Source organism: Larimichthys crocea, chromosome II (genome assembly GCF_000972845.2).
Source record: "Larimichthys crocea isolate SSNF chromosome II, L_crocea_2.0, whole genome shotgun sequence".
In the NCBI taxonomy this organism is placed as follows: Eukaryota; Metazoa; Chordata; class Actinopteri; family Sciaenidae; genus Larimichthys; species Larimichthys crocea.
Window position 1 is genome coordinate 13,901,615 of NC_040012.1, and position 25,322 is coordinate 13,926,936.

Consider the following 25,322-nt stretch of genomic DNA (forward strand, 5'->3'; position numbering starts at 1 on the left):
CAGACAAACCTGGTCATGTTTTCATCCTGCATTGGTGCATCTACTTCTGTGCAGCATATTATATTTCTTTGTTGACGTGATAATGTCCACAGTTTGTACTTTTGCTCAGGGTAAACACATGTGCATCATGTCTGTGTGAGACTGTCCTGTGTCTGGGCAGGCCTCCATTATTGATTATGCACTCACCATGTGCCAAGCTGCAACAAGACCAGTCAGACTAATCCGCTAATAACAGGCAGAAATACTGGGCTCACACAAAGGCCCTGGACTAGAGTGAGGGGCAGCTGCCTCCCATCAGGCACTGAGGTTACAGCAGACTTGATGAACCTTAAGTGTTGTAGAATAATCTAGAATCTTTTCTATGTTATGAATGTTCAATATTTAACCATGTGTTGTGTTTCGATTTCCATATCTCTGTCTTCCTATGAACCTGCCCTCACTATGTTTGTACTGTAGGTGCACAGTAGCGTGCCAAACACAGAGGTTTGAAGACTATTAGACAAAAAGAGTTATAAAAACCAAACCTGTTGTAAAAATGTATTAGAACAGTAATGCGTAAACTGGATTCTTGAATCTTGAATCTTTAGAAAGAGAGACACTCTCAAAGTTCATCACAAGTGCCTGGGTTGGTCTCACATTCTGCCCAACTCATGCTGGTGGTCAGACTTTAAACCCCTACAGATAATACCACAAATACTATACGCCCAGAATTAGTCAAAGAGAATGTATTTACCCATGTTAATGTTACTGTTAGCACATTCTAGGCTGGAGACTGTTGTCTGCTTATGTTAAAGAAACGCCAATGGCAAGCTATCTATTATAGGAAGGCAACATTAGGCCTCTTCAACCACAGTGTTGAGATAGGCTGGCACCTACTGTTCTCAAGCAAAGCCAAACAACTACTACTGCTGAGGACCTCAAGGCCAACACGTGACCCTGTGTAACCTAAGGATAGAAAATTCCATACCACCCAACAGTAAATTATATAGCCTCACATATTAGTCTCAGATAACTAGGCTAGCTGCTAGCTTTGTTAGTAGTATATTAAGAAAGCTATATCAACAAATCACAAATAAACTATCACAAGACACCTAAAATAAAACAAGTACAAAAAGATAAACCTTTGACTAAAACATTCAAGGAGTAAATACAAGACTTGTGCCAATATTTGCTTAATCACAGATCTGACAAAATGGTGGATGTAACGTTAGCATAACTGTTATGGAACTGTGCCAGTGGAGGTAGCTATAGCAACAGACTGTTTAACTGAAATTGACCGTTGGTTGACCTTTTTAGCGTGGTTCACCACCGTAAAAGTAAAAAGAGTCAAATACAGTTAAAGTAAATATAGGAGGAGTTAGCCCAACAGTACATTAGCCTTAGATAGCAAACCTAGCTGCTAGCTTGGCTAGCAGTATAATAAGAAAACTATATCAACAAATCACAAATGAACTATCACAAGACACCTAAAATAAAGTACAAAAAGTACAAAAAGATAATGCTTTGACAAAAGCATTTAAGGAGTAGAAGGATATTTGCTTAGTCACAGATCTGACAAAATGGTGGATGTAACGTTAACGTAACTGCTATGGAACTGTGCCAGTGGAGGTAGCTATAGCAACAGAATGTTCAACTGAAATTAACCAGTGGTCGACATTTTTTAGCGTGGTTTACCACCGTAAAAAAAAAAAGAGTCAAATACAGTTAAAGTAAATATAGGAGGAGTTAGCCCAACAGTACATTAACAGTCAGAATATAATGTATTAGTAACATATATTAGCCTTAGATAGCAAACCGAGCTGCAACTTGGCTAGCAGTATATTAAGAAAACTATATCAACAAATTACAAATAAACAAAACAAAACAAAAATTAAGTAGGAAAAGATAATGCTTCAACATCTGGGCAGTAGATATAAGACTTGTGCCAATATTTGCTTAGTCACAGATCTGACAAAATGGTGGATGTAACAACAGTTAGCTTCACTGCTATGGAACTGTGCCAGTGGAGGTCGCTATAGCAACATAATGTTTAACTGTAACCAACTGTTGTTGGCAGAAGAATTAAATGAAAAATGTCTGTGCCACAAAAATCAATATTTACTACATTACTTCATGTATGCTAAAGGAAGTCGTAGTCCTGTCATCTTGTGTGAAAACACCTAATACACACACACACACACAAACACACACACACACACACACACACACACACACACACACACACACACACACACACAAACACACACACCACCTGACCACGTGAGGAGGAGGTGTTCAAGTACACACACACACTCCTGCCCCACCAGCCTACTGTATGTAGTCTCCTATACATTCACAGAGCTATTGTTCTATATTTCCAGGTGCAGGTCACTCTATCCCACCTCTTTAATTATGCACACTAAGAAGGACCCCCATCTGAGGTTTTTGATCCAGGTGATGCTGCTCCTTGGTCTTACTGTGTATTGGCTGCTCCAGAGTAAAGAGGCAACAACTTCTGATCAGGACTCTATTTCTTATTATATGTATCTTTCCCAGTTATTATTCTATTTTTCTATATTTTTTTGAAGCCTTCTAGCATTCATCCTCTCACGTTGTCTGTGATTCCACAATTTCTGGACCATATTGTAAGTACTGCATGAATTCTTTATGTATTTGGGTTTAGATGACTGGCAACTCTGTGACATTTGAATGAAAAATTAGGACATCTAGAACTAAAGGGGGAAATGTTGTGTTTTTGCAAGTGACAAAACAAAATTTTTATGCTGAGCTATTTGATGACTTTTAAACTTTTGTTTTCTTCTTCTTTTTTTTTAAGTAAAAACACACATAATTATGTCATTTGTATGTATTTTGGCATTGGCAGTGACATTGTGAGTTAGTTTTTCTTTATTCAGGAAAGCCTCTTCGAGAAAATAAATAATCTGGTCTTCAAGAGTTCCCTGACTAAAATGGACAGCAACAGGAATAAGTTACAGACAAACAACACAAGACAAATAATATTTTAACTGTACAGACAGTATATTGCAAATGGCAGGTGGCATGAAAACATTAGATTGGTAAATACACTAAATAAAATGCATTAGGCATATGTTGCCCAGCCAGAGATAAAATAAAAAATATTAGACGATAAGTGCACTTAACTTAAAAGATTTTATAATGATGGTAATGTGCATAAAGCTTCACAAAGCTACCTAGAACAAAGCATCCAACTTCTTACGCTGTGGTATTAATTGGAAGAAACATTGTGATTGTCCGTGTAGTATAAAGGCTTTTGTATGGCACAGAGCTTGTGAATCAGTAAGGTTATCTGAAGCAGGATATCATGTCACTCCAAACTCCAAACATGCTTTCTCCTGCACTGTGTGTGGGCTACACTACTTTCATTAACCAGGGTCCTATTTCACCACTTCTTGTTTTTGTTCCAACTACTACAAAATGTGGCCTTTGTTCTTCATACTGAGCATCAAGGGAGTCTCAGTCTCTTAGAAGATCACTTACTATCGTTACTACTAACGGCTGTGTGATGCTCTGTGTCATATTTCTTTCCTGGATGGTCCTTCCTTTGCTCACTTTATCTAATTGCTGTTGTTTATTTTCTGTTATTTTTATTGTTGGCATTTTCAGAAAAAAAGAAGCTCCTGCTGCTGTGAAACCCCCGACTGTGAATGAGCAAGGCCAACATGGAGAACGGCAAGGTGATCAATCATCAGTGCAGGGACTGAATTAACAGTAGGGCACTTTAACCTGTCACACACAGATGTAACTAACAACATCAGTAATTGCTGGAAAGGAGCGATTATTAATATTACCAGCTGCATCTGTGCTTTTTCTGCTATGACAGGTCAAAATTATCCTATGCAGGGTTGAAATTTATTCAGGGAAGCATGACAGCGTCTTTGAGTAATAGCTGATTGTCTACTGAACTGTTTGCCCACTGTCAGAGAGCTAAAAAAGACCCAATTTACATCAAAACGATCAGAAGAAATGCCATAAGGTTTTGGCATGAAATATGATGGTGTTTTTTTTTTTTTTACAGTAAAAAAAATGGTATTTTCATGTCAATTATATGACAAAACAACGTTTCTTTTGATGGACTATATATTATATATTTTATATATATACGATAATAATTATATATATAATATATATATATATATATTATATACTATATATATATCATATCAATAATTATATGCCTGCCGTATAAAATAAGGTTTTGCAATGAAATATGTTTTACTGGATAAGTGGGAAAAATGTTGAACTGTCCCTTTAACCATGGCTCACCCCTGCTGTGTGTGTGTGTCCCCCAGCAGCCAGTGAAGGAGGTGCTCCCCCTGCCTCGCCACCCTTCTCCATTTCCTGTGACCTCTCCCTCTCTGACCCCTGCTGCCACTTCAAAGAAACACACCCCAGGCTCCATCCAGCACGTACAGGTGGCCTCCTCAGGTGATTACCGGGGATTACATATTTGCATTTCACCGTGTACATTAACATATTATTTATTAATGTGACTACAATGGGTTTTTACCAAATTTTACACTTAACTGGCACATGAAAAAAAAGAAAGAATGAAAATAAATACTGATTAGTTAACCGAACTTTGGCCTCGTTTGTTTACAGTGGTGACATCTTTCAACCATCTGAAGCCTCCAGAGAGGGATCTCACCCCGATGTCTCAAATGAAGTCTCTGAAATCTCTGAGGCAGGCTGGCTTCACTGCGGTCTTCACTGGACAAATGGTGAGCCTGACAAACATAAACCCTATATAAAGTGCCGAAAAATAACATAAAAGGTGGCTGATATATGCCCTCAGGGTGAATGGGGATAATTAACAAAGTGTAAAGTGTGCTGTACATGAGTAAAGAAATGGTGTGCTATTAAGATCGACTCCAAAAAGCACATAATAATATGGTTTTATGGTCATAATCTTAACAGGTTTTAAAGGCCCTGTGCACCCATGCAGGTATTTTCAATTATTCCAGCTAATTAACCTTTTGCTTATTAATGCTAACTGTGAGTTTGCCAAAACTTATTTTAAGATGAGAACCTAGTAAAAGCTTCTGTACATATACACACCATGCTTTGCCTTGTTAGGATTGGTAAACTATGATTGGACAATCACTGTTCCAGGGAGAGGTTTAGTGAATAATTAATAAAGCCTCTGCTTGTTTTGTAGTATGCTAAGGTTACCAAAAGAATAACAAGGTGCATCAAAGCTAACAGGACAAAGTTATTCATGTGCAGTTTGTACGCACTCAAACAAGAGCTCTAATAAGGCAAAATGAGTCATAACGCCTAAACGCCTATGGTTTTATTTTTAGTATACAGTAATTCATTCATCATTAACCTTTTCGTACCCACCCCGACCCAAATAAAAAATGTGTAAAGACATTAGGAAATAGATGTAGTTTGTGTGATAGTATAATAGTAATCCAGTTTATCAGTCACTATCTGTTATACATTGCTAAATGCTAACAGAAGCTTGACAGTGAGGAGTTGTTGGAGGAGGTACCAATCGTCGATGTGATCCTGGCTGACGTCGACTCCCTGGTGCCCACACATGATGAAGCCGGCCGCCCAATAGCAGAGTGGAAACGACAGGTGATGGTGCGTCAGCTCCAGGTCAGGCTGCAGGATGAGGAGGAACAGAGGAGACAGGTACTCCTCTTTGCTATTGTCCTGTATGGGTCTGTATTTCTGTGTGTACATATATGTGTATGCATGAGCACAAATCACTGTGCACAGTCATATTTGATGGAGAACAGGGAAAGAGTGCTTTTGAAGTAGTTGATCTTGAAGGAACAAACGAAAATGCTCTGATGCTATAAAATATATTAAGATTGTCCAGAGAAAGAAAGGTGTCTCAAAGAGCAGAAATGCACTTGAAAAGTATGAAAAATCCACAAAAGACACAAGATAATTATAGTCACTCAATTTTAAGTCCTGACAAAAATGTAGAAAAATGTGAATTTTGTACTGGGTCAAACAAAAAAAGGAAGGGAAAGAGAGGGAAATAAAGGAGTAACGTCTGACTCATGAACAAATACTTCATTTCAAAAGTATATATACTGTCTGTGTTTTGTTCTTTTTATGAAAAGATGGTTTTCAAAGATGATTTTGTTGAGGTAATTGTTTGACGGTTTAAGAAATAGTTAGTATTAAAAGAAAAGATTAATACTACTTTAATGTTTGTTTAATATGAAGCTCCAGCCAAAAGCCAGTTAGCTTAGCATAAAGACTGTAAATGGGGGGGAAACAGCTAGCCTCACTCTGTCAATAACTAACTAGGAGCACCTTTAATTAGCAAGTTATATCTAATTTGTCATGTACCCTATCTATATAAGTATTGCTGGGAACAGTAATTTCCAATCTCATGATGGTGAGCAACAAAGAAGTCCAGCACACAGCACGTTGTAACACAGCAGGATGTCTTCTCATCTAAATCTTGGTCCATTTCTGAATTAATGAATAATTCCTAAAATCTCTTTGTTCCCCCTAACAGGACATGCCTAATGGCTACACTCAAGTGGATGGCTGGGCATACTCTCAAACCCACAATGCAGTCTTGGGGCCCTTTGGTGAGCTTCTAACAGAGGATGACCTGGTGTATCTGCAGCAGCAGATTGAGACAGTTTCACTGCAGAAGCGTTGCCAGGCTTATGAGCTGGAGCTGACCAGGCTGACAGAGGAGCTGAGGTCGATTTTACCTGATCCAGTTGTAAACATCTCTCTTAACAAAGAGGTCCTACAACAGATGGACGCAGAGGGGAAAATGAAACAGACTTTGCCAGTGTGGTGCTGTCGTGTCTCAGAGATTGTCAAGAGCATGTCACTGCTGGTGGCTAATCTGACTCAAACCACAGGAGAGAGGGGTGAGAGGAGGGAAGTAGAAGGCATGATGGAGGAGATGGGGGGTTTGCAGGGGGTAAGAGGTAATTTAAAGATTGTCTTAGATGAGAGGATGGTGCAACATGGCCAAGAAACAGTGGCAACAAATGGTGAGACATCTAGTGGACGTAGGATTCCTCATATAGGGATGGCATCAGCTTTTAGCCATCGACTGGAGAATAACAGCTACAGCAGAGCTCGGAGGGAAAGGGTGGAGAGGGAGATCCAACAGTCTGGGGTGTCTGTAAGAGACCTCAGATCTAACTTTGAAGGTCAGATTGGTGGGATTTATCCCTTTGCTGGGGTTGTGAAAGGAGGTCAGGTAGTTTTTGGAAACTCAGCGGGAAACAACCATAATACCAAGATAGGCCTCAGCTGTGTGGTGAGCCACTGTGATCCTCCTAAAAAACTTGTTCCTGTGTTGGAGACTACCAGCTTAAGGAAAGAGCGTATAGTCGTGCTTTTCTTGAGTCACTGGAAGAAATCTGCATATGCTATTTCAGTGAGAGCAGCAAAGCAGAGCCAGGGACAAGAAGCAGTGTCAAGGAGAGTGACAGTAGAATCGCCCCCACAGAAAATCACCTCCATGTTTCAATTCTGCCAACAACGCGGCGCTGTGGACAAGATGCTAAACTCCTGGAGGAATAAACTAGAACTCAAAAAAGTGCGAATGTCCTGTTTGTCCTCTTCTAAGTTCTCACAAAATCCACCATCTCGAGAAACCTACTACCCAGAGCAATTCCTGCCAGACGTGGATGGTGTTCCAGTGAGCCACGATAGCTTGACCCTCGACCTCTTCATGCTGGGATATTTCCATATCCTAGAGCAGGAGTTGTCACCCGAGGAGAGGAAGATGAGGCACCTCCTTTGCTTCGAAGTCTTCGACCATGTTGGTAGTTTCCCCTGGGAGATGGTGAAGGACTTCCACAAGGCTGTTCTTCAGGAGATCCAGGCTGGGAAGCGACAGTGGAGCGACGGTTTCGAAGACATCAAAGTTCGCTTCTTTGGGGATTCGAGACCATGCCACTGTCCGTCACCATCACCATCATCACTGTTGTTGTCAGATTCCAGACTTGTACCGAAAGTTATTGTTCAAACTGCTACTCCAGATGAGTGTTGTAGTGACACAGACTTCTCGTGTTTTAACAATGAAGACATTTGTAAATACATCGACCGCAGCTTTGCTTTCTGGAAAGAGAAGGAGTCAGAGCTGTTTGATTTTGAACATTAGTATTCAGGTTTAATTTGCCATTTTTGCACAAAATGGTGATACGTTGGTGTGTTTATTTTGACTAACTGACACGAACTGAATAAAATTCTGTTGATAATGTGTTATTGATGCACAGTCAATCACAATCACTGACACACAAAGCATTGAAAAATATTCATCCAATCTTTTTTTATACACATAATTATTACCATGGTTCCATTCAAAAATGTGTTTTCTGACAGCAGAATATTAACAGGATTATTAAATTCTTATAATTTGTTAGTACTCTATTGCCACTTAAAGGGTTACTCTGCAAACACTCCACGTGTCAAAGTCACCGTGGTATTGTTGTTCTGCCTTTGAGTCAGCAGCGGAGGTAGTTACACAGGTGAAATATTGCTCCCAACCTTGGGGTCAAACCCTCCAACGGGCCACAAGAGAAATATGAAGGTTCATGAGATGAATAATGGGGTAAGGAAATAAGAAAAAAAACTACTAACAAGGGACCACAACCAAGACGGACAGAAATACAGGAGGAGGGGAAAAAACTGCCTAGAGAAGAGGTAAACAGAGGCTCCTGCAGTTACATTGCCTGCTTGCCCAGCTCCTGTTCTGGCATGACACCGGTTTAGTAACCTGTCAACATATGCATGCATGGAAGATTGCAACCAAACAAATATTCTCCCACATATCACCCTCTCCTTCCAAGCATGTGGGAAAAGCTCTGGCTGCCAAATTCACAATGAAACAAAAAGCCTTATCTAGATCAGTGTTTAGTTTGTCTGCTCAGGGCTACTGTAGAAAAATGGTGGTTCAACATGGTGGATTCGCTCTCACTGAAATTATAAAGGGCAGCAAAAACAAAACAATTCTTACACTCGGGCTATTATACACTAATGAAAATGAATATTGTTTTCCATTACTGCAGAGACACAAACTTGTATTCATCTTTATGTAACAGTGCATGCATATATAATGTTATATCTGAGGCTTAGTTCTGTTTCAGGTCCAATAGAAAGGTGACGGACTGAAATAGGTGAGGTCGCGCATGCGCACAAGCCCCATAAATTGACAGGAGGACGCTGAGCTGCATTCCCATCATTCTGTGAGGAGAGGAGGAACCCCTGCGCACCCACAACGGAGAGGAGACGCCGAGCGATAAGAAACATAGAAAATAATCCAAGTTGAGCTCTTTTATCTGCCAACATGTCAGCTGGAGGAGATTTGGGGAATCCCCTGAGGAAATTTAAACTCGTCTTTTTGGGAGAGCAGAGCGGTGAGTCAGGTTTGGTGTTATCCTCCCCTAATGCCAAACATGCGTATATGTTGAAGGCCATGTATGTAATCCTTGTTGATTTTGAAAGTTTTAGCTGAATCTAAATGATGTGTTGGCTGGCTTTGGTTGATTTGACTGCCCCATGTATCTTTTGGCACAATCTGACTAGAAAACATAATTAACCGAGGAAAAGAAAAAAGAAAAATGAGGGTTAAAAAAACCCCCGCATAAATATAAACTGCATCCCTGGATTGAATATAAACATTATGATGACTGAAAAATAAATGTACTGTATGTCCTTGAGGATTGTTTAGTTGTCGCAAAATGCCATAATTCGCATCATAGCAGGCGATATGTATTCGGATGTTTTGATGTGGTGCAGTGACCGACAAATATACTCAGCCTGTTTTCAGATTATTTCACCCACACCCCTTATTTTAACATTAACAACCATTTTTTCCATTGAATGACAGTGTCTAATATTTTCGCCATCACTTGTGTGTGTGTGTGTTTTTCTAATAGAGAAGATAATAAACAGTCCCCCATGTGTCAGTTCGGGACACACCCTAGGCTGGCGATGTCTGTAGCATCTCTAAACCTCGCAGTCTCCTCTTCGGTCCTATAAATAATCAAATAAAAACAGGTTTGACAGCGCCACAACATTATACTATTTATTCAATAATCCATCTATTCGTGGTGGGGATGACTGTGTGTGTGTGATTTGATGTGATGTGCACAGATTCGGGAGGTGCTGATCGATAATGGTTTAGCGCTGTGAAGCTGCTTGAATACGTGTTCAGACATCAGACATCCAGAGTGGCATCACAGGAGCACATATCCCCTAGAATAAGACACATAATCAGGCCTAATAAGACAGCAGCTTGGACAGTGTTTGTGTCTTACATTATGATGTTTCAATGTGAGTGTGTGTGTGCTGCATGTCTATGAGAAGGTTGTGTGTCGACTACAAGCCTCCCTGTGTGTGTGTGTGTGTGTGTGTGTTTGTGTGGCCTGTACTGCAATGTTGCTGTCCATGGTGCTGGATAGAGGCCTGGTGTGGCCACTGCCCATCGCTGGCTTCAAAACTACTGCTGTCTGCATAGAGGACTCTGCATGAGAGCCAGGGGCCTGCTGGAAAAGTCCTGTTCTCACTTATGTGTGGATCTGATGTAAAATGGTGTTAAAGATGGTGCCGGGTGGGATGTAAATACAAAAAAAAAATTGAGCTCACTAGGCTCACCTTGATCCTCTGAGAAGTCACCATCCAGCTTATGAACGCTGATAAATACCTAATGTGTTTTCTATCTGGTGGCTGGATAATTTTTTGGACACAGCTATAACATTTATTTTTTTATTTTTCAAGCGATTGGTCAGCAGGTCGACAGAAAATGAACAGACGATTATTTTTTAAATCATAATTTATTGATGTTTATATTTATAGGGGACGAGTACGTATAACATGGATCAGTGCCATGCACCACAGCATGTATAGCCTAAGCTGGTACACATAATCTAACAAGAAAATATATACAAAACACATGACGAATGATGAATCACTCAAATCATTAAATTAAGCAGACCTGTCAAATATTCGGAGGGTGCAGCTTCTCCAATTAAAGGATTTTCTTCTTTTCTCTGTTCTGTATCACTGTAAACTTGATATCTTTTGTATTTTTTTCAGTGTTGATCAGACAATACGAGACATTTGAAGTCATCACCTTGGAGTTGCAGGACACAAAAACTGCAACAGATGTTTGGGCCTTTTGACATTTCATCGACTAAATGATTAATTGATTGAGTAATAATAAATAATAAAAATGATTTTAGTTTTAGCCCCAACAGTGAATTAAGTGTCAAACTCATGTCCAACTCTAGCAGATTAACATTTTGACTCTCTTTTCTTTCTTATTTGTAAAATGTGAGCAGTTGTAGAGGCTGTGATGAATTATCAGGCAGATTTTGTTCTCAGATACTTTAGGTGACTTTTACTCTTCATGTCATAATCTAATATTGAAAATGTAGAGATATCCAACTCATTTTTAATTGTTGAGTTAATTGTTGGTTTGCTCGTGATGGTTACAGTGGCAGTGCTTGAATGTCAGTGAACACCCATTTTTATGTTATTATGTCAAATCTATTCAAGGGATTGTGTATTCATGTGTTTGGAGGTTCTTTGTGATGTGAATTAAAAATCCACTTCTTGTTCTTTGTTCTTCCAGTGGGGAAAACATCTCTCATCACTAGATTCATGTATGACAGCTTCGACAACACATATCAGGTGAGACCAGAAACAAAAGATCAATAAACATTTAAACTTATTTGAATAAATGATGCAATGTCCTGTATTACAGCTTGTCTTTTGGTCAAAGGCATATTATATTTACAATTTCTCTACCAATTGTCCTACAATGTCAGATTTGAACCAGTGGAATAACGAGACTAATCACACTGTAGATCTACAATATTTTAAGCCTCCTGTGGTATAATAGTGACTGATTAACAACTGATTATCACTTGTTTATAAAATGAAAGCTTTTTGCCAGAAAATGCCCACTTGATATACAAATTACCATCAGGTTAATAAAATATGTCCAAATTTGAATGTTGTCAGTGTAATTATCTAATATAATACAATATGTTACTATCCACAAGTGATTCTTTCCATTGTAGAAGTTAGGTACATAACAAGTCTGAATGATTGAGCCCAGAGGGCAATACAAATGAAATTAGTTTTTCAGTCTGATTCAATTTTCGGTGCTTATGGGCTCTTTTTTTTTCTTAACAGCTTTTTGTATTTTCCTTAATTTAAACAGCGGTCAATCTGCCAGGAACAACAGATGGCGCAGGCAGACAGTTAGCCTTTAATGTCTGGGTAACACTGATGATGTTTTCTCTCGCTTTTGTTCTTTCTCCACCTCAGGCGACCATTGGAATAGACTTCCTATCAAAGACAATGTACCTGGAAGACCGAACAGTAGGAAGCCTTGATTGTCATTTTAAAATGTGCATGTAGACATACATGTAAAGATGAATTCATGTATTTATACTTATACTATATGCCATTTTAGCCAGTCCTGAGTAAAAAATGTCCCAATGTCCACCCCGTTTTCAGTAATCCATGATTTGATTTGCTTAATTACTGCTCTCTTCACAGAGTAACATGATTATCCTAAGGTTATTTCTGGTAGTAATAGCTTTGGTGCTTTAGCTTTTCTATCCTTAAAAAGTAAAAGCCTTCTCATGGATCATCTACTTTAGCTAGTATTAATACTATTTCTTTGTCAGGACATTATGCCCTGTCAGACTGTACATAAGCTGATATTGCTTATCCCGTTGGATGTGTCCTTATAAGGTCCTTACATCTGTATAGTCTGCTTGTAGTGTGATGGTTAATGTTGAAACAGCTGTTTATGTGTGTATGAATGCAGGTAAGGCTGCAGCTGTGGGATACTGCTGGACAGGAGCGTTTCAGGAGCCTCATTCCCAGCTACATACGAGACTCTACAGTCGCTGTGGTCGTTTATGATATTACAAGTGAGCAGCAACCTGCTAATTTCACTGAAAGGACTAATTGTGCATGGGTTTTTAACACAAAGAGACTAGATCTAAAGTTGTTCCCGGTTTCTCTAGATGTTAACTCATTCCAGCAGACCTGCAAATGGATTGATGATGTCAGGACAGAGAGAGGAAGTGATGTCATCATCATGCTAGTCGGCAACAAAACAGATCTGGAAGAGAAGAGGTGAGCACATCATATTTAGCTCGTAATCGTCTGTTTTTGAGAGGAAGATATTTGTTACGTGAAAGCATCAACATCTTAATACTAAATAAATTAGCTGTTGAGATGCTGAAGTTTGGCCTGATTTTCCCCTTGCAGGCAAATCATGATTGAGGAAGGAGAGCAGAGAGCCAAAGAGCTGAACGTCATGTTCATCGAGACCAGTGCCAAGACAGGCTGCAATGTCAAACAGGTGATCCCTGCAGTTTCACCATATTTCACAGTATTTTCGGCGTCAGTTGCTCTCAGCTTCTCTGCCACTCCTGTGTCCCTCCGACGAGATCCAGTCACCAACGTGAATGAATAAAATTGTGTAAATGTGTAAATATGTGGAGGAATGTGGATGATTGGGTGCACATCAAACTCCAGTGTGTGTAGGATGAAAGAATCAAACACACTGAATATTGTAAGCTCATTTATTAATGTGCTTTACTTGTACTTATTAATATTTCTATTTCATGTCACTTTATACTAATACTCCACTACAATTCAGACAGATATATTACTATACTCTTTTAAATCCAGCTATACTTACTAATTATTTTATAAATTCATATTTTACATGGAAAACATACATACATTTATAAATATTATCAATTGTCAGACATAAAACCTCTCAACAGTATATAAAAAAATTTGAATTAGCTCAGCGTCGACCAACCGCAACAGTAAAATGCTACTTGCATACTAATGCATCAACAAAAATAATCTAATAATATTTAATAGTATAGTACACTTAGCTGTTACTTTTACCTTTTTCAGATCATACTTATTAAATTCAGGGCTTTTTATTTGTAATGGAGTATTTTTCAGTCCTCTCTGTACATCTTTTCTACTTCCTTGATCACTAACTCTCCCTTGTCTCCTCTCCTCTCTCCCCTCCTCCTTCCTTTTCTCTCCTCCTAGCTGTTTCGTCGGGTTGCAGCAGCCCTACCTGGAATGGAAAGCTTGGACGACGCAAATCCCGAAGGCAGTATCCTTTACAGCCGCTGTGACTCACTGTGCCGACAGCCAAACAGCCAAGAAATAGGCAGCTTATTTTTAATCTCTTAGTGGTTGTTTGGCGCAAGTACAAACAGACCGCCCAGCCTACTGTCTATACTGAGGCATCAGCCATTAAGCCTTTTTTTTTTTTTTTTTTGCTTAATAGAGTGGAAATGCACAGAGCCAGGAAGATAGTGCGGATGTAGCACCACATAGTGGTTGTCTAGGAAGTGACACACACTGAGGACGTGTGATGGAGGATGGATGTTAAAAGAAGGTGATTGAAAAGAGAGATACTGAACAACAAATGTAAATTAATTCATTAAAAAAAATCAGCTAGCATTTGATTACAGCATTCAAATTACAGTGTAACTATTTAGTACATACTTATATACTTACTTATTTACCTTTAGTAAAATAGGGAATAAAAGGGACCTGAATATATATATATTTTAAATCACTGTATCTATTCAGTAGTTAAGGATTAAAGTAATATTATTACCAGGTAACACTTTTTAAAAACGGAATACACTATTATTATTATATTAATATTTTGAGCATTATTGTTGATTATGAACAAAACATTAGGCTAAACTTTGGCTATGAAAGAGTTTGATGATGGTTTTAAAACAGTTATAAAATGCTGCAGTAATTCAGTGTCAGATCATCTGATGACCGAGTCTTCTGTTAAAAGAGAAAACACAAATCTTTTTGTCCTGTCATATCAACGTATTATTATTAAGGGAAAATTATCAAAGTCTGTTTACAGAGTCAGTTGGAGCTTTGAAAATGAAAATGAATGAAGTTAGGAAGAAATGATCGTAGCTGATCTCTGTAGTCACTGCTTATCTCTGCTTTAAGTTGCTAAATTGGTAAAATACTCTTTTTTAAGGAGCTTAACAGGAATCTCCGTGGCTGTGAAGTCACGCCTATGCAAAAGTACCAAAAACTGTAGCTTCTCAAACGGCCACTTGAGGCCAAGCCAAAGTTTACACCATCACCTGCAGGCTGTAATTCAAAGCATTATCCATTTACAGCGGTGGAAAGTACATTTACTCAACTTAAGTACAATTTTGTGGTACTTCCGTATCCTGCTACTTACTTCTATTCTATACTTCTATTCCACTACATTTGGAGGAAATATTGTACTCCACTACATTTGATAACTTTAGTTACAAGTTACTTTGTAGATTCAGATTAATAAACTAATAAATTAGGATGCCATATCATAGATTAAGATAAAACTTTGACCCCCACAGGGACTTCATTCTGCAGATAAAGTATGTAAAGTAGTTTCTATTAGCTCCACCTATACCAGCTGCAACATCAATGCATAAATGATATAATAATATTTGACTTTTTCCTCTCATCCACCTGACTTTTCCTTAACTGGGTGATTCCCAGTGATCGACATCAAGCTGGACAAACCGGCAGAGCCTACTGTCCCCGAGGGCGGGTGCTCATGTTAATGCAGAGCTGAAATCAGACAGCTCCCTTCACACCATAGGCTTGTTGTGTTGCTTACTGGTTAGCTTCCAGTTGACTTCTCTAATTGGATATAGGATATGCGGGCCTTGTATCTGATTGGACAAATCAAATGTTATCTTTCAGTCTTGTTCAGTTGTAAAATATTGTATACTTTGTCAATATGTAAGTGACTGGAGGAGAAAAGGGAAAAAAAACAAATAAACAAAAAACAAATGTTGAAATGAAAATGAACAAAAAAAAACAGTTTTGGAAAAATGAAAAAGGAGAAAAATGGGACAACCAACGGAGTTCTTTTCGCTGTTATGTTTTGTATTTTTTATATATAAAAAAGGAAAGCACCAAAAATGATGCCTAAACATAGAAGGAGAAATAGTGGGGGGCGTCGGCCATTTTTCTAGATGGCCGAACACGTCTGAATGTCTGCAGCACGCATGCACGCTGATCTGATCTTTGACCTTTGACCTTTGACCTTTGGCCTGCCCTCCAAGGTCTCCGCACTCTGGAGGGAGGTCGACTATCTTAGAATGTTTTATAGCATCTCTCTCTCTCTCTTTCTCTCTCTATAGCATCTCATGACAAAATGTATCTCATTTGATATTCCCACAATGAATCAACTTCCAGTAGGTTCACCTAACAGTAGCTGTGAAAATGTGGCACTCTCTCTATGGGTTTAACTTTTATAGAACAAAATGTACTGTGGTTAAAAAAGAAAACATCAAAAAAAAAAAAAAAGAAGTAATAAAAAGACAACTTACTATCACAACTCCCTCCTCCCTCCAACCACTCCTCTCCTTTACCTCCCCCTCTCTAACCCCCTCTTCCTCTCCTGTCTCCACATCCCTCCATCCCGGTAATACACATATAACGATCCACTGTAATGCACTGCACTGTATATAATAATGTAATATGTATGTTGTGAACGTCCCTCTGTAGAAGTGGTCCTTGTTCACCAGTATGAATAATGTAATAATGTTTAATGATTAATAAATTACAGATTAAAGGGCTTCACTCTCCTAACCATCAACATTTACCTGGTAGCAAAATGGTCTACTCTATTTATCTTGGACTTTATTTCCGGTTTTACTGATTTACACACAGTTTTGCATCCATTTGGCATTTACAGAGATCATAATGGAAAAAAAGAAGAAGGCAGCTCTGATAAAATTGAGCAGGTATTGATGTGTCATCACCAGAAACAGAACAAAAGATTAAAGGTATAGAAATTTAGCATAGCATGTCATTTACATTGTACTGCTAAATGAGAAATGATTAAAGAGGCTAACTCTTTTAAGGACTGGAATTTTGATATAATCGACAATATCGGCTATGATTATCCATTTTATACATTATCCCATTTCACAAACATATATGTTAGATAACATTAGTAAAATAAAGGGTAACACAGACATCGCCCTGCTCTACTGACTTACCAGTCTTACCACAACTTGCCCTTTTTACATTTTTGTACAGATTGAACAAACTACATACTTTAACATGCTTAGTGAAATTTAGAGGGGCTGTTAGGTGGCTGGTTGTTTTTCACTGTTTCTAGTCTTTATGTTAAGTAAAGCTAACCGTCTCCTGGCAAGTGAATAAGAAAATAATCCAATAATGCTAAAATGCTGAATATTACTTTAACCTTAATTAAAAGTAGCAAATTTTAAGAGTTAGCATCAACTGACATTTAATAAATGACATCTAAAAGTATTTTAGATAGTTGTATAGCACTTATTTGAACAGATATAAGCTTTCATGTCTTATAAGTCTTATAAATCATATAAGTCTCTAAGATTTAAGTATTTAGGTGTTTTATCATGGAGTCTTGACACAATAGAGTTGGATCTACTCCACTCAGTGCCCAGTCATTACCCGAATGAGATTCTTCACATTTTTTGGGCTGATAATTATTTTTTTTTGGCTGATTTTTTGGAATATAGTCCAACTTTCTGCAAGTACACACCACTCAAATGGAAGTATTTTAGAATGTCACACTTTTAGCTGGCCAAAACTTTGCACTTTATTTAATGAGGGTAACAGGAAAATGGGCTGAGAGCAGTGATCAAGAAACGATTCAATCAATCTGTCGATTATACTTGTTTACCGTGTTAATTTTCTCCTGCCTTTTGCACTGCTCTTGAGCTCACTGTGGTGAGTCAGTGTCTGAAAATCGGATAGTCAAGGGGAAGTTGAAGTGGAAAGAACCTTTTAAGAAGGAAACTGTCACTGTGACGTGTCAGGTCGCTTACACTCAGCTCTCCTGATGTAAGAGGACAGGTATTCCCCTAGATGGACAGCACGCCATTCGATCTCCCTGAGGGGTCAACAGGCGGATGAAGACAGTTGGTGCTGTTAGTGGGCCAATGAACTCCACAGAGAGAAGAGGTCGACGGTGGGCCTTGTCTGAAGGTTGAAACCTTCAATGTGGAGTTTCTGAAAATCTCATAACATATGGTGTTTTTTGTGACATACTGTATTTACATAAATTAAAAGCAGAATCACATGGGAAAAGACACAAAACTATTTTAAACACAAATTACTCAAGATGTCCTATATATAAGCAAGCATGAAACAATGCCTGTAATATTTCCTTCTTCGAGAAGGACACACCTCTTCCATCCAAAACACCTGACTATGATCTCAGGTCCTCTCAGGTTCAGGTCACTTTGGATCTCAAGAGCACGAGAAAGCAGATCATGTCCAGAGTCGAAGCTTTAAAGGACACAAACCTTCGCTCCCTGCTGAGGGAGTTGCGGACAGATATTGCTATGGCTGTAGATGACCCATTCCCTCTCGTCTACGGTCTGGCAGACAAAAACATCATCACAGACCAACTACTGAAGGTAAGTAAATCATAGTCTGATTGACTATTAGGAGATGTATTTGCAGAAATATATTACTTCACTCAAACCTGCTTTTCTATAGGATACTTTGGAGAAGGAGGACAGAGAAGGGATCCACAAGGCCCTGTATTCTCTCCTGTCCTGGATCCTGGAGCAGAGCAGATCCACTGTCCAGGCTTTCTGGAGCAACTTGTCCAAAGACTACAACCTGGACAGCTACCCCAAGCTGCAGACACTGCTCACTAACCTACACTCAAGTATACAAAGATCAAGTTTGACCAAAATATTGTGTTTAATCATACTAAATGACTGAACTGTATTTTGTAGGTCCTCATACTTATGTACATAATCTCTTATTTTACTAGCAAACACCATAACAGGATGAGTCTAAATGATTATTAACAAAATGAAAGATTGTGGAGTGAGGCGTGAACTCTTGTACTTCTTCGGTCTGTTGCTGCATTGTGGGGAAACTTTGGTGGGGAATCCAGAATAGCACCCGGGCATGCCAGACCCCCTTCAGGACCCTATGGAGAATAGGAAGGAGAGAAATAGGAGAAAGAAATGGTGCAGAATACAAGATGTTAATTTATAGGAATCTCAGAAGTGTTGAGGTGTGAGCCCGCTCCTGAAACAAATTTTTCAATACCCATCTTGGAAGAAGAACCTACATGGTACAGAAATCTATAAACAGAGCATCTTAAACATATAATATGTTACATTGAACAGTTCAATTAGTAGGAAGTAGAAAGTCCTGAACTCTCTTTGTTCCTGTGTTTTTAGGACAGACTTCTCTATCTACGACTATGCTTTATATTTTGAGTTTTATTGTCCTATCGTTGCTGTTGGCAGGACGGGATGCTGCAGGTTCTAGAGGTGAAAAGAAATCCTCTGGAGGCCATAAAACACCTCACATGAAGAAGAGGAGCCATGAAGACAGAGAGCCAAACTCACACAATCAGCAGCCGCAGTATCATGCCAAGACAAGTGATGGACCAGGTTTTATTTTCCATAATACTCTTCAATAATAATCTTTTGACTCGTTGTGGGGATCTTTTTATACTCTTAAGTAGAGAAATTAATGGAAAAATGAGGAGAATTAATCATTAATAATGAATAATAAATGTGTTTTTATGTTTTCTTAAGGGGGTAAAGTGAAGCTTTACAGAGTGAAGAGTGAAGCTCCAGCTCCACAGCCAACATCTGGAAATGGTACTGACAAATCAAGCATATTTTTACAGACATTGCTTTAATACTATGGAAATATTTAACCTTTGTCCTGCCACAGGTGTTCAGGCGGTGTCCTCCTCAGTCCACAGACCAGTCACCCTGTCTTCCTCCTCTTCTGCCTCCACAACTGAGCCGGCAGTCAGCCATGAAGCCAGAGAGGTGATCCACATCAAGCAGGTGTTTGGCTCAGATGATAAGACAGTGGGTGAGCATTACGTTCTCATCGTTTTTATGATCAGAAATATCAATAAAACTGTCTTCATAAAAAGTCTTTGCCATTGAACAGGAGCTGCCAGAAAGTGCATAAAAGTTGGAGGGGAGTTTTACTCCTGTGGTCAATCAGAGGAGATAAACGGAGCTGCTGAGACTACATTTCACCACAAGAGGGAGACAAACACAGCCATGGTAGACGATCCACTCATCACACGTGCATATTTCCTGTTGTTTTAAATATATATTTTGTAACTCTGAGTGTATGTAGGTTCAGTATAATGATGACGAGTGTGCAGTTTGTAAAGATGGAGGGGAGCTGATCTGTTGTGATGGCTGCCCTCAAGCTTTTCATCTGACCTGCCTGGACCCTCCACTCACATCCATCCCCAGGTGATCTATCTATCTATCTATCTATCTATCTATCTATCTATCTATCTGAAATTAAGGTTTTAATGTCATATTAAATGTTTCATCTTCAGTGGTCCCTGGCAGTGTGAGTGGTGCCGTGGCAACAGAGTGAAAACAGAGACAGCCCAACTACCTTTACAAGTGAGTATATGAAGGAAATCTACATAGACATGTGAGACATACTGTATGACATGTGAAGATACATGCAAGCCATGCTCAAATATTGTCTGTTTTATATTAATAGTAATGTTTCTTTACTTGAATGAGTTATAAAGGTGATAAAAAAATGACTATAAATGATCCGTTTCCTGAAAAACACCTGACATTTCCAGCGATTTCCATGTCTTTAATATAAATCATAGCGATCTATAACTCGATCTGATATCCCCTGACCAAAACCAGCTTACTTGATGTTAAATTGGATAATTTTCTGTCTAGGTCTGATCAGATTGATTACAGTTTCTCTGTGATGGGAAAGGACATCACTATTGCAAGGAAATATTCTACATATCTTCCACTCTCTGTTATGAGTAGAGTAATTCAGCCACTTGTTCTGTCATACCTGGAGTAGTGCCCAGTCATGTGATCAAGTGTTGCTGAAAAACACCTAAAAAAAAGGGCAGCCAGACCAGAACCTAATCATTCTTTCCACACTAATGTGTGTGCCATGCATAAATGATTATCTTGTTTAACTGTGAAAGGAAAACCACGCGTCTTTCGTGAAAATATAGTGCATACTGTTTTTTGTCATGAGTGTGTAACACATCAATTGAGTACTGGTAGTCTGGTAGTCCACAAACTGTGTGACGAGAACTTTATCGAGCTTCTCCTGCCTAAAATATGAGACAGATCAAAAACAGATTTTCTTTCAAAAAGTCACTAAAACAAAAATGTATTTATCTCAAATACATGTTATTTTGTTATCGCTGTTTTGCATATTTGTTGTTTATTTTATTTGGTTAGTGACTCTTTTGTTACTTTATGTGAGAGTCAATTCACTTATTTATATTCGGCTTATATTTGTTGCTTATTGATATTGTGTGATTTTAAATTATTTGTGCATTACTGTTATTGTGTGGAGACTAGTGATCGCTTGTGTGGAAGCTAAATCCAAATAAAGAATAAAGAATCTGACAATGCAGTTTAACAGTCAAGTCTGCAAAGCATACTTTTTGCCATAATATATGAATATTATTTTATATTACAGCCGCTCATTGCACAGCCACAGCAAACAAATGTGAGCTCCAGTAACTCCATCACAGACGTCTCCTTCTTCTCCCCGCTGTCATCCTCGACTCTCACCGGCGTCACAGCTTCAATGAATGGGTCCAGTGGCAGAAACCAGGTAAAGATTTGATGTCTGGTTGAAGTTCTGCTGGTTTATTTGATCGCTTAAACATTTGTTGAATGATAGCGTAATTCTGTGAAAATTAAATATATAAAATGTGTGTACAGTGCTCAGGTGGAGAGCTGGTCAGTTCGAGGGAAGTGTGTGGTGTTTGTCACCTAGCAGGAGGAGATCTGACCCGCTGCCTCCAGTGTTTGGGGCATTTCCACGCACATTGCCACTTCTCCAAGTAAGACTCCCACTCCTCCTCTTCTAGCATGTATTATCTGATGCAGACTCGTAATGAGACAACACATATACTTCCCACAAACATGACGAATCCTGATCTCAGCCTCGAGGTGATCTACAAATCAGACATACATTCCTACGGGAAAACAACTTCCTGTTTATGTCCCTGTTTATGTTAGTACTGATCAACAATGTGCATTAAGGGTGTGTGCTTACAGTGATCATTATGTAGCTTATGATGATTAATCGACTGTAAATGGAGTGCTGCAGCAAGGTATACTGTGTACTGTACACGAAGATCAATGATTTTACAAAATGAGATACAGACGACAAATGAAACAAATAAATCTGAATCCATGTGATGATCTCTAGTAACACTACATATATAACTCTCAGTGCTTCATGGATGAATATTTAGGATTTCCTTCACCATGTTTAAATATCACCTGTTTTATAAATGTTAATTTTACACAAAGAGCCCATGTCTCATTTAAACTGTATAGTTTGCCATCTAAAATGGTCTGAACCTCTTCCTCTGTAATCCTCCTGTGTGCTGTAAGTCACATATTGATTGACAAGTAACATTATACACCACGGGAAACAGTCTGACTCACTCGCAGCATCCTTGTGTTTGCTAGAGGGAGATCAATCTGCTCGTCCTGCTTGAGGCCCTGGGGCAGCTCAGCAGAGAAGGAGGCTGAATCCAGAGGCTTACAGGTGTGTACAGTTTAAATATCCTGTATGTGTGATTGTACAGATAATATATACACCTTCCGCCTATATGATGAAGTGTAATCTGTGTAATCTCTCCTGTGTGTGTCTCCAGCTCGCCCCAGTGGTTCAAAATACACTCAGTCATGATCAAAGCTCCTCCATCCCTGAGCATGTCCTACATAAAGATGAGCTGGACTCCATCCTGGGAGACGTGAGTGAGGCTTGGTTACATGTCGATACCACAGACATGATATGAATGTAACCATAAGAATGTCAGACACAATATGGCCGCTCTTCTTATCGCACAGGCGGGGGGGATGAGTCATCATGGTGAAATGCAGCCTTGAAGACCAGACAATGAGTGATGTGTCATGGTGGGGTTTGTGTTAGTCTGGTTTTCTACAAGAGAAACATGTGTACAGATGTTGAAGTCCTCCCTGTGATGTACAAGAGTTCTTACTTTGCTCATTAGTAACATACATACACATTTTTCATATACTGTACTTAGATGTAGATGAATTTAAAGTAACCACAGGTTGTGCAGGGGGATAGGAAGTTAAAAGCACATATTAAGAACATAATAAAAATATATTTTGTCTCTTATTTCCGTTCCTCTCTCAGTCAATACTGTCATTGGGAAGTTGCCAATAAATGATTGATAAGTTAAAGAAGTTAATAATTTATGTTTGACTTCCACAAAACAGCCCCAGTATCTAAATGTACATTTAACCACATTACTAAAACATAAAGAAGTTAAAGGGGCTCAAGAAGGTTCCTGGTTCAAACCTCGGCTGGGTGTGTGTGGAGTTTGCATGTTCTCCCTGTGCCTGCATCGGTTATCTCTGGGTACTCTGACTTCCTCCACAGTCCAAAGACATGGAGGTTAATTGGTGGCTCCAAATTACTCATAGTTGTGAATGTGAGCATACATGGTTGTTTGTCTCTATGTGTACTGCCTCTCATCCAATGCCAGCTGGGATAAGCCCGATGATGAATGATGCACAATGTGCATGTTTAAATTCCACAAAACATCCTCAGTGTCTTAATGTTCAGTTCAACCACATTACTGGAACATAAAGAAGTTCAGGCTGTCTGATAAGATACGACTTAATGAATTAAAAGTGATAGATATAGCAGTGAGTGCTGGAATATGATTTTTATAAATAATCATACAAATCTGTAGTTTGTTGATAATAAAGACTTTAAAGATTCAAAGGAAAAGAGGGGCTGATGATTCAGGACAGTGTGAAGAGGTACCTAATCTAACACATTTACAGTATTTGAAAAAATGATTGGATAATAATACATACATATACAGACTGATTCCTGAGGTGTGAAATGTTTCAAATTATACCAAGAGATTTCTGTTTTTTTTAGTCAGTATGTGTTTCTCAGCACCTTCAGGTTTGAAGTACGACAAACTCTTAACTAGGTGGACGTTTATCATTTAAGGATTCGACTGATTAGAGCAATTGACCTGTCCTTTAATTTTCCAAAATTGGAATTCGAATACTCCAAATAAAAAGAATACTTGAAATGTGAACGTGCTGACAGAATGACCTGAAAAATTAGAATGTTCCCTAAAACCGACATAACCTGTAATAATAATAATGATGTTGACCTGAAGTGATGTAATGTGATAATATAACTGGATAACTGGAGAAATAATCTGGTAAAGATTGTCGCTGTGTGATATCATCTTTGTCACTGACATCATGCTGTACACGTTAGCCAGGTGATGTCATCAGGACTCTGGCGGTCTTTCGTGCAGCGATTGATCAAACTTTGCTGTTTGTATCTCAGCAGGGCTCCATTGACGGCATCTTGCAGTGGGCTTTCCATAACATCACTCGGCCTCTTCCAGACTCTCAAGGATGCTATCAGTGACAGACGATCAGCAGTGCACTCGTGCATGAGCTCTCAGTTATGTTGTACAGTATCAGTCATTATATAAACATAACTAATTGGATGGTTTTCCTGTTGTACCTGAAGTAAATGTCTAATCGTGGTTGATTCTTGAGTCTTATTTGTTTTAATAAAACAAAGTGAAAACATTCCTTTTTTCTATTCTGACCCCTCCTGTGGGTCTGTGTTGGAGATGGACGTTAGGTATGTGTATGTATGTGTATGTATATGTACCGTACTGCCTAATGCCAAGTTTCCATTAAGCCCAGTGCAACGAGCACTCTTAAGCTGGAATAATAGAACATGCATTATGTAAACTATGCATAAACTAAAATAATAATCGGACCCTCTGCAAGACATGACCACAGAACTGAGCTAATAATGCAAGACATGCTGTAGCTGATATTATGGTACAAATTGTTCATGAATCAAATTGCCAAAACTAACTGACATGCAGTGAACATGGAGCCTTTGTGAGATCGAGTGGATCTAGGGGTTACCTGCTTCATACAGATGGTAATAATGGATTTTCAGTAGACAGACATCTTCTCTGGAAAACACTAATAGTGCAGGACATTAAAAGGTTTAATTGTGCAGGAAATGGGGTTCATCACTGATGTGGGAGGGATGGCACCGAGCCTCGGACATCTCTGCTCGGGCCAAATTTTTGCTAACTTGGCCTAATAAACTGCAAGCTGTGTTTTCATGTGTGTGAAAGTGTTTATATCTGAGAAGGACAGGGCAATGATAATAATAATAGCAATAATGAACATTATTTACACTTTTAAAAACAGACTTACAAAGTGCTTTGC

At 38.8% G+C, this 25,322-nt stretch overlaps 3 protein-coding genes across 3 annotated transcripts; all 3 read left to right on the plus strand.

Moving 5' to 3' along the window:
- Positions 1-3,680: 3,680 nt before the first annotated feature.
- On the plus strand, positions 3,681-8,119 carry espnlb (espin like b). The gene is made up of 5 exons (XM_027291746.1): positions 3,681-3,695; positions 4,311-4,446; positions 4,621-4,739; positions 5,479-5,658; positions 6,503-8,119. The coding sequence occupies exons 1-5, from the start codon at positions 3,681-3,683 to the stop codon at positions 8,117-8,119; spliced, it is 2,067 nt and encodes a 688-aa protein (XP_027147547.1).
- Positions 8,120-9,174: 1,055 nt separating this feature from the next.
- Positions 9,175-16,356, plus strand: rab6bb (RAB6B, member RAS oncogene family b). The gene is made up of 8 exons (XM_010743647.2): positions 9,175-9,374; positions 11,594-11,652; positions 12,295-12,348; positions 12,803-12,908; positions 13,005-13,116; positions 13,252-13,345; positions 14,059-14,125; positions 15,541-16,356. The coding sequence occupies exons 1-8, from the start codon at positions 9,305-9,307 to the stop codon at positions 15,603-15,605; spliced, it is 627 nt and encodes a 208-aa protein (XP_010741949.1). The 5' UTR covers positions 9,175-9,304; the 3' UTR covers positions 15,606-16,356.
- A 1,818-nt stretch (positions 16,357-18,174) lies between these two features.
- Positions 18,175-24,492, plus strand: aire (autoimmune regulator). The gene is made up of 13 exons (XM_027291748.1): positions 18,175-18,464; positions 18,547-18,736; positions 19,317-19,451; positions 19,611-19,676; positions 19,753-19,899; positions 19,981-20,099; positions 20,176-20,297; positions 20,387-20,456; positions 21,523-21,660; positions 21,771-21,892; positions 22,530-22,608; positions 22,718-22,816; positions 24,412-24,492. Exons 1-13 carry the CDS (start codon positions 18,318-18,320, stop codon positions 24,490-24,492), a joined length of 1,515 nt encoding a protein of 504 aa, XP_027147549.1. The 5' UTR covers positions 18,175-18,317.
- The last annotated feature ends 830 nt before the right edge of the window (positions 24,493-25,322 follow it).

Bases quoted from the DNA above. Each gene is read 5' to 3' on its own strand.
- rab6bb (XM_010743647.2), top strand. From the start codon at position 9,305: ATGTCAGCTGGAGGAGATTTGGGGAATCCCCTGAGGAAATTTAAACTC. The intron at 13,117-13,251 runs GTGAGCACATCA...TTCCCCTTGCAG, and splicing joins ACAGATCTGGAAGAGAAGAG to GCAAATCATGATTGAGGAAG. The intron at 14,126-15,540 runs GTATCCTTTACA...GGTGATTCCCAG, and splicing joins CGACGCAAATCCCGAAGGCA to TGATCGACATCAAGCTGGAC.
- aire (XM_027291748.1), top strand. From the start codon at position 18,318: ATGTCCAGAGTCGAAGCTTTAAAGGACACAAACCTTCGCTCCCTGCTG. The intron at 20,100-20,175 runs GTAGACGATCCA...GAGTGTATGTAG, and splicing joins GGGAGACAAACACAGCCATG to GTTCAGTATAATGATGACGA. The intron at 22,609-22,717 runs GTGTGTACAGTT...GTGTGTCTCCAG, and splicing joins CTGAATCCAGAGGCTTACAG to CTCGCCCCAGTGGTTCAAAA.
- espnlb (XM_027291746.1), top strand. The intron at 4,447-4,620 runs GTGATTACCGGG...GTTTGTTTACAG, and splicing joins CGTACAGGTGGCCTCCTCAG to TGGTGACATCTTTCAACCAT. The intron at 4,740-5,478 runs GTGAGCCTGACA...AAATGCTAACAG, and splicing joins CGGTCTTCACTGGACAAATG to AAGCTTGACAGTGAGGAGTT.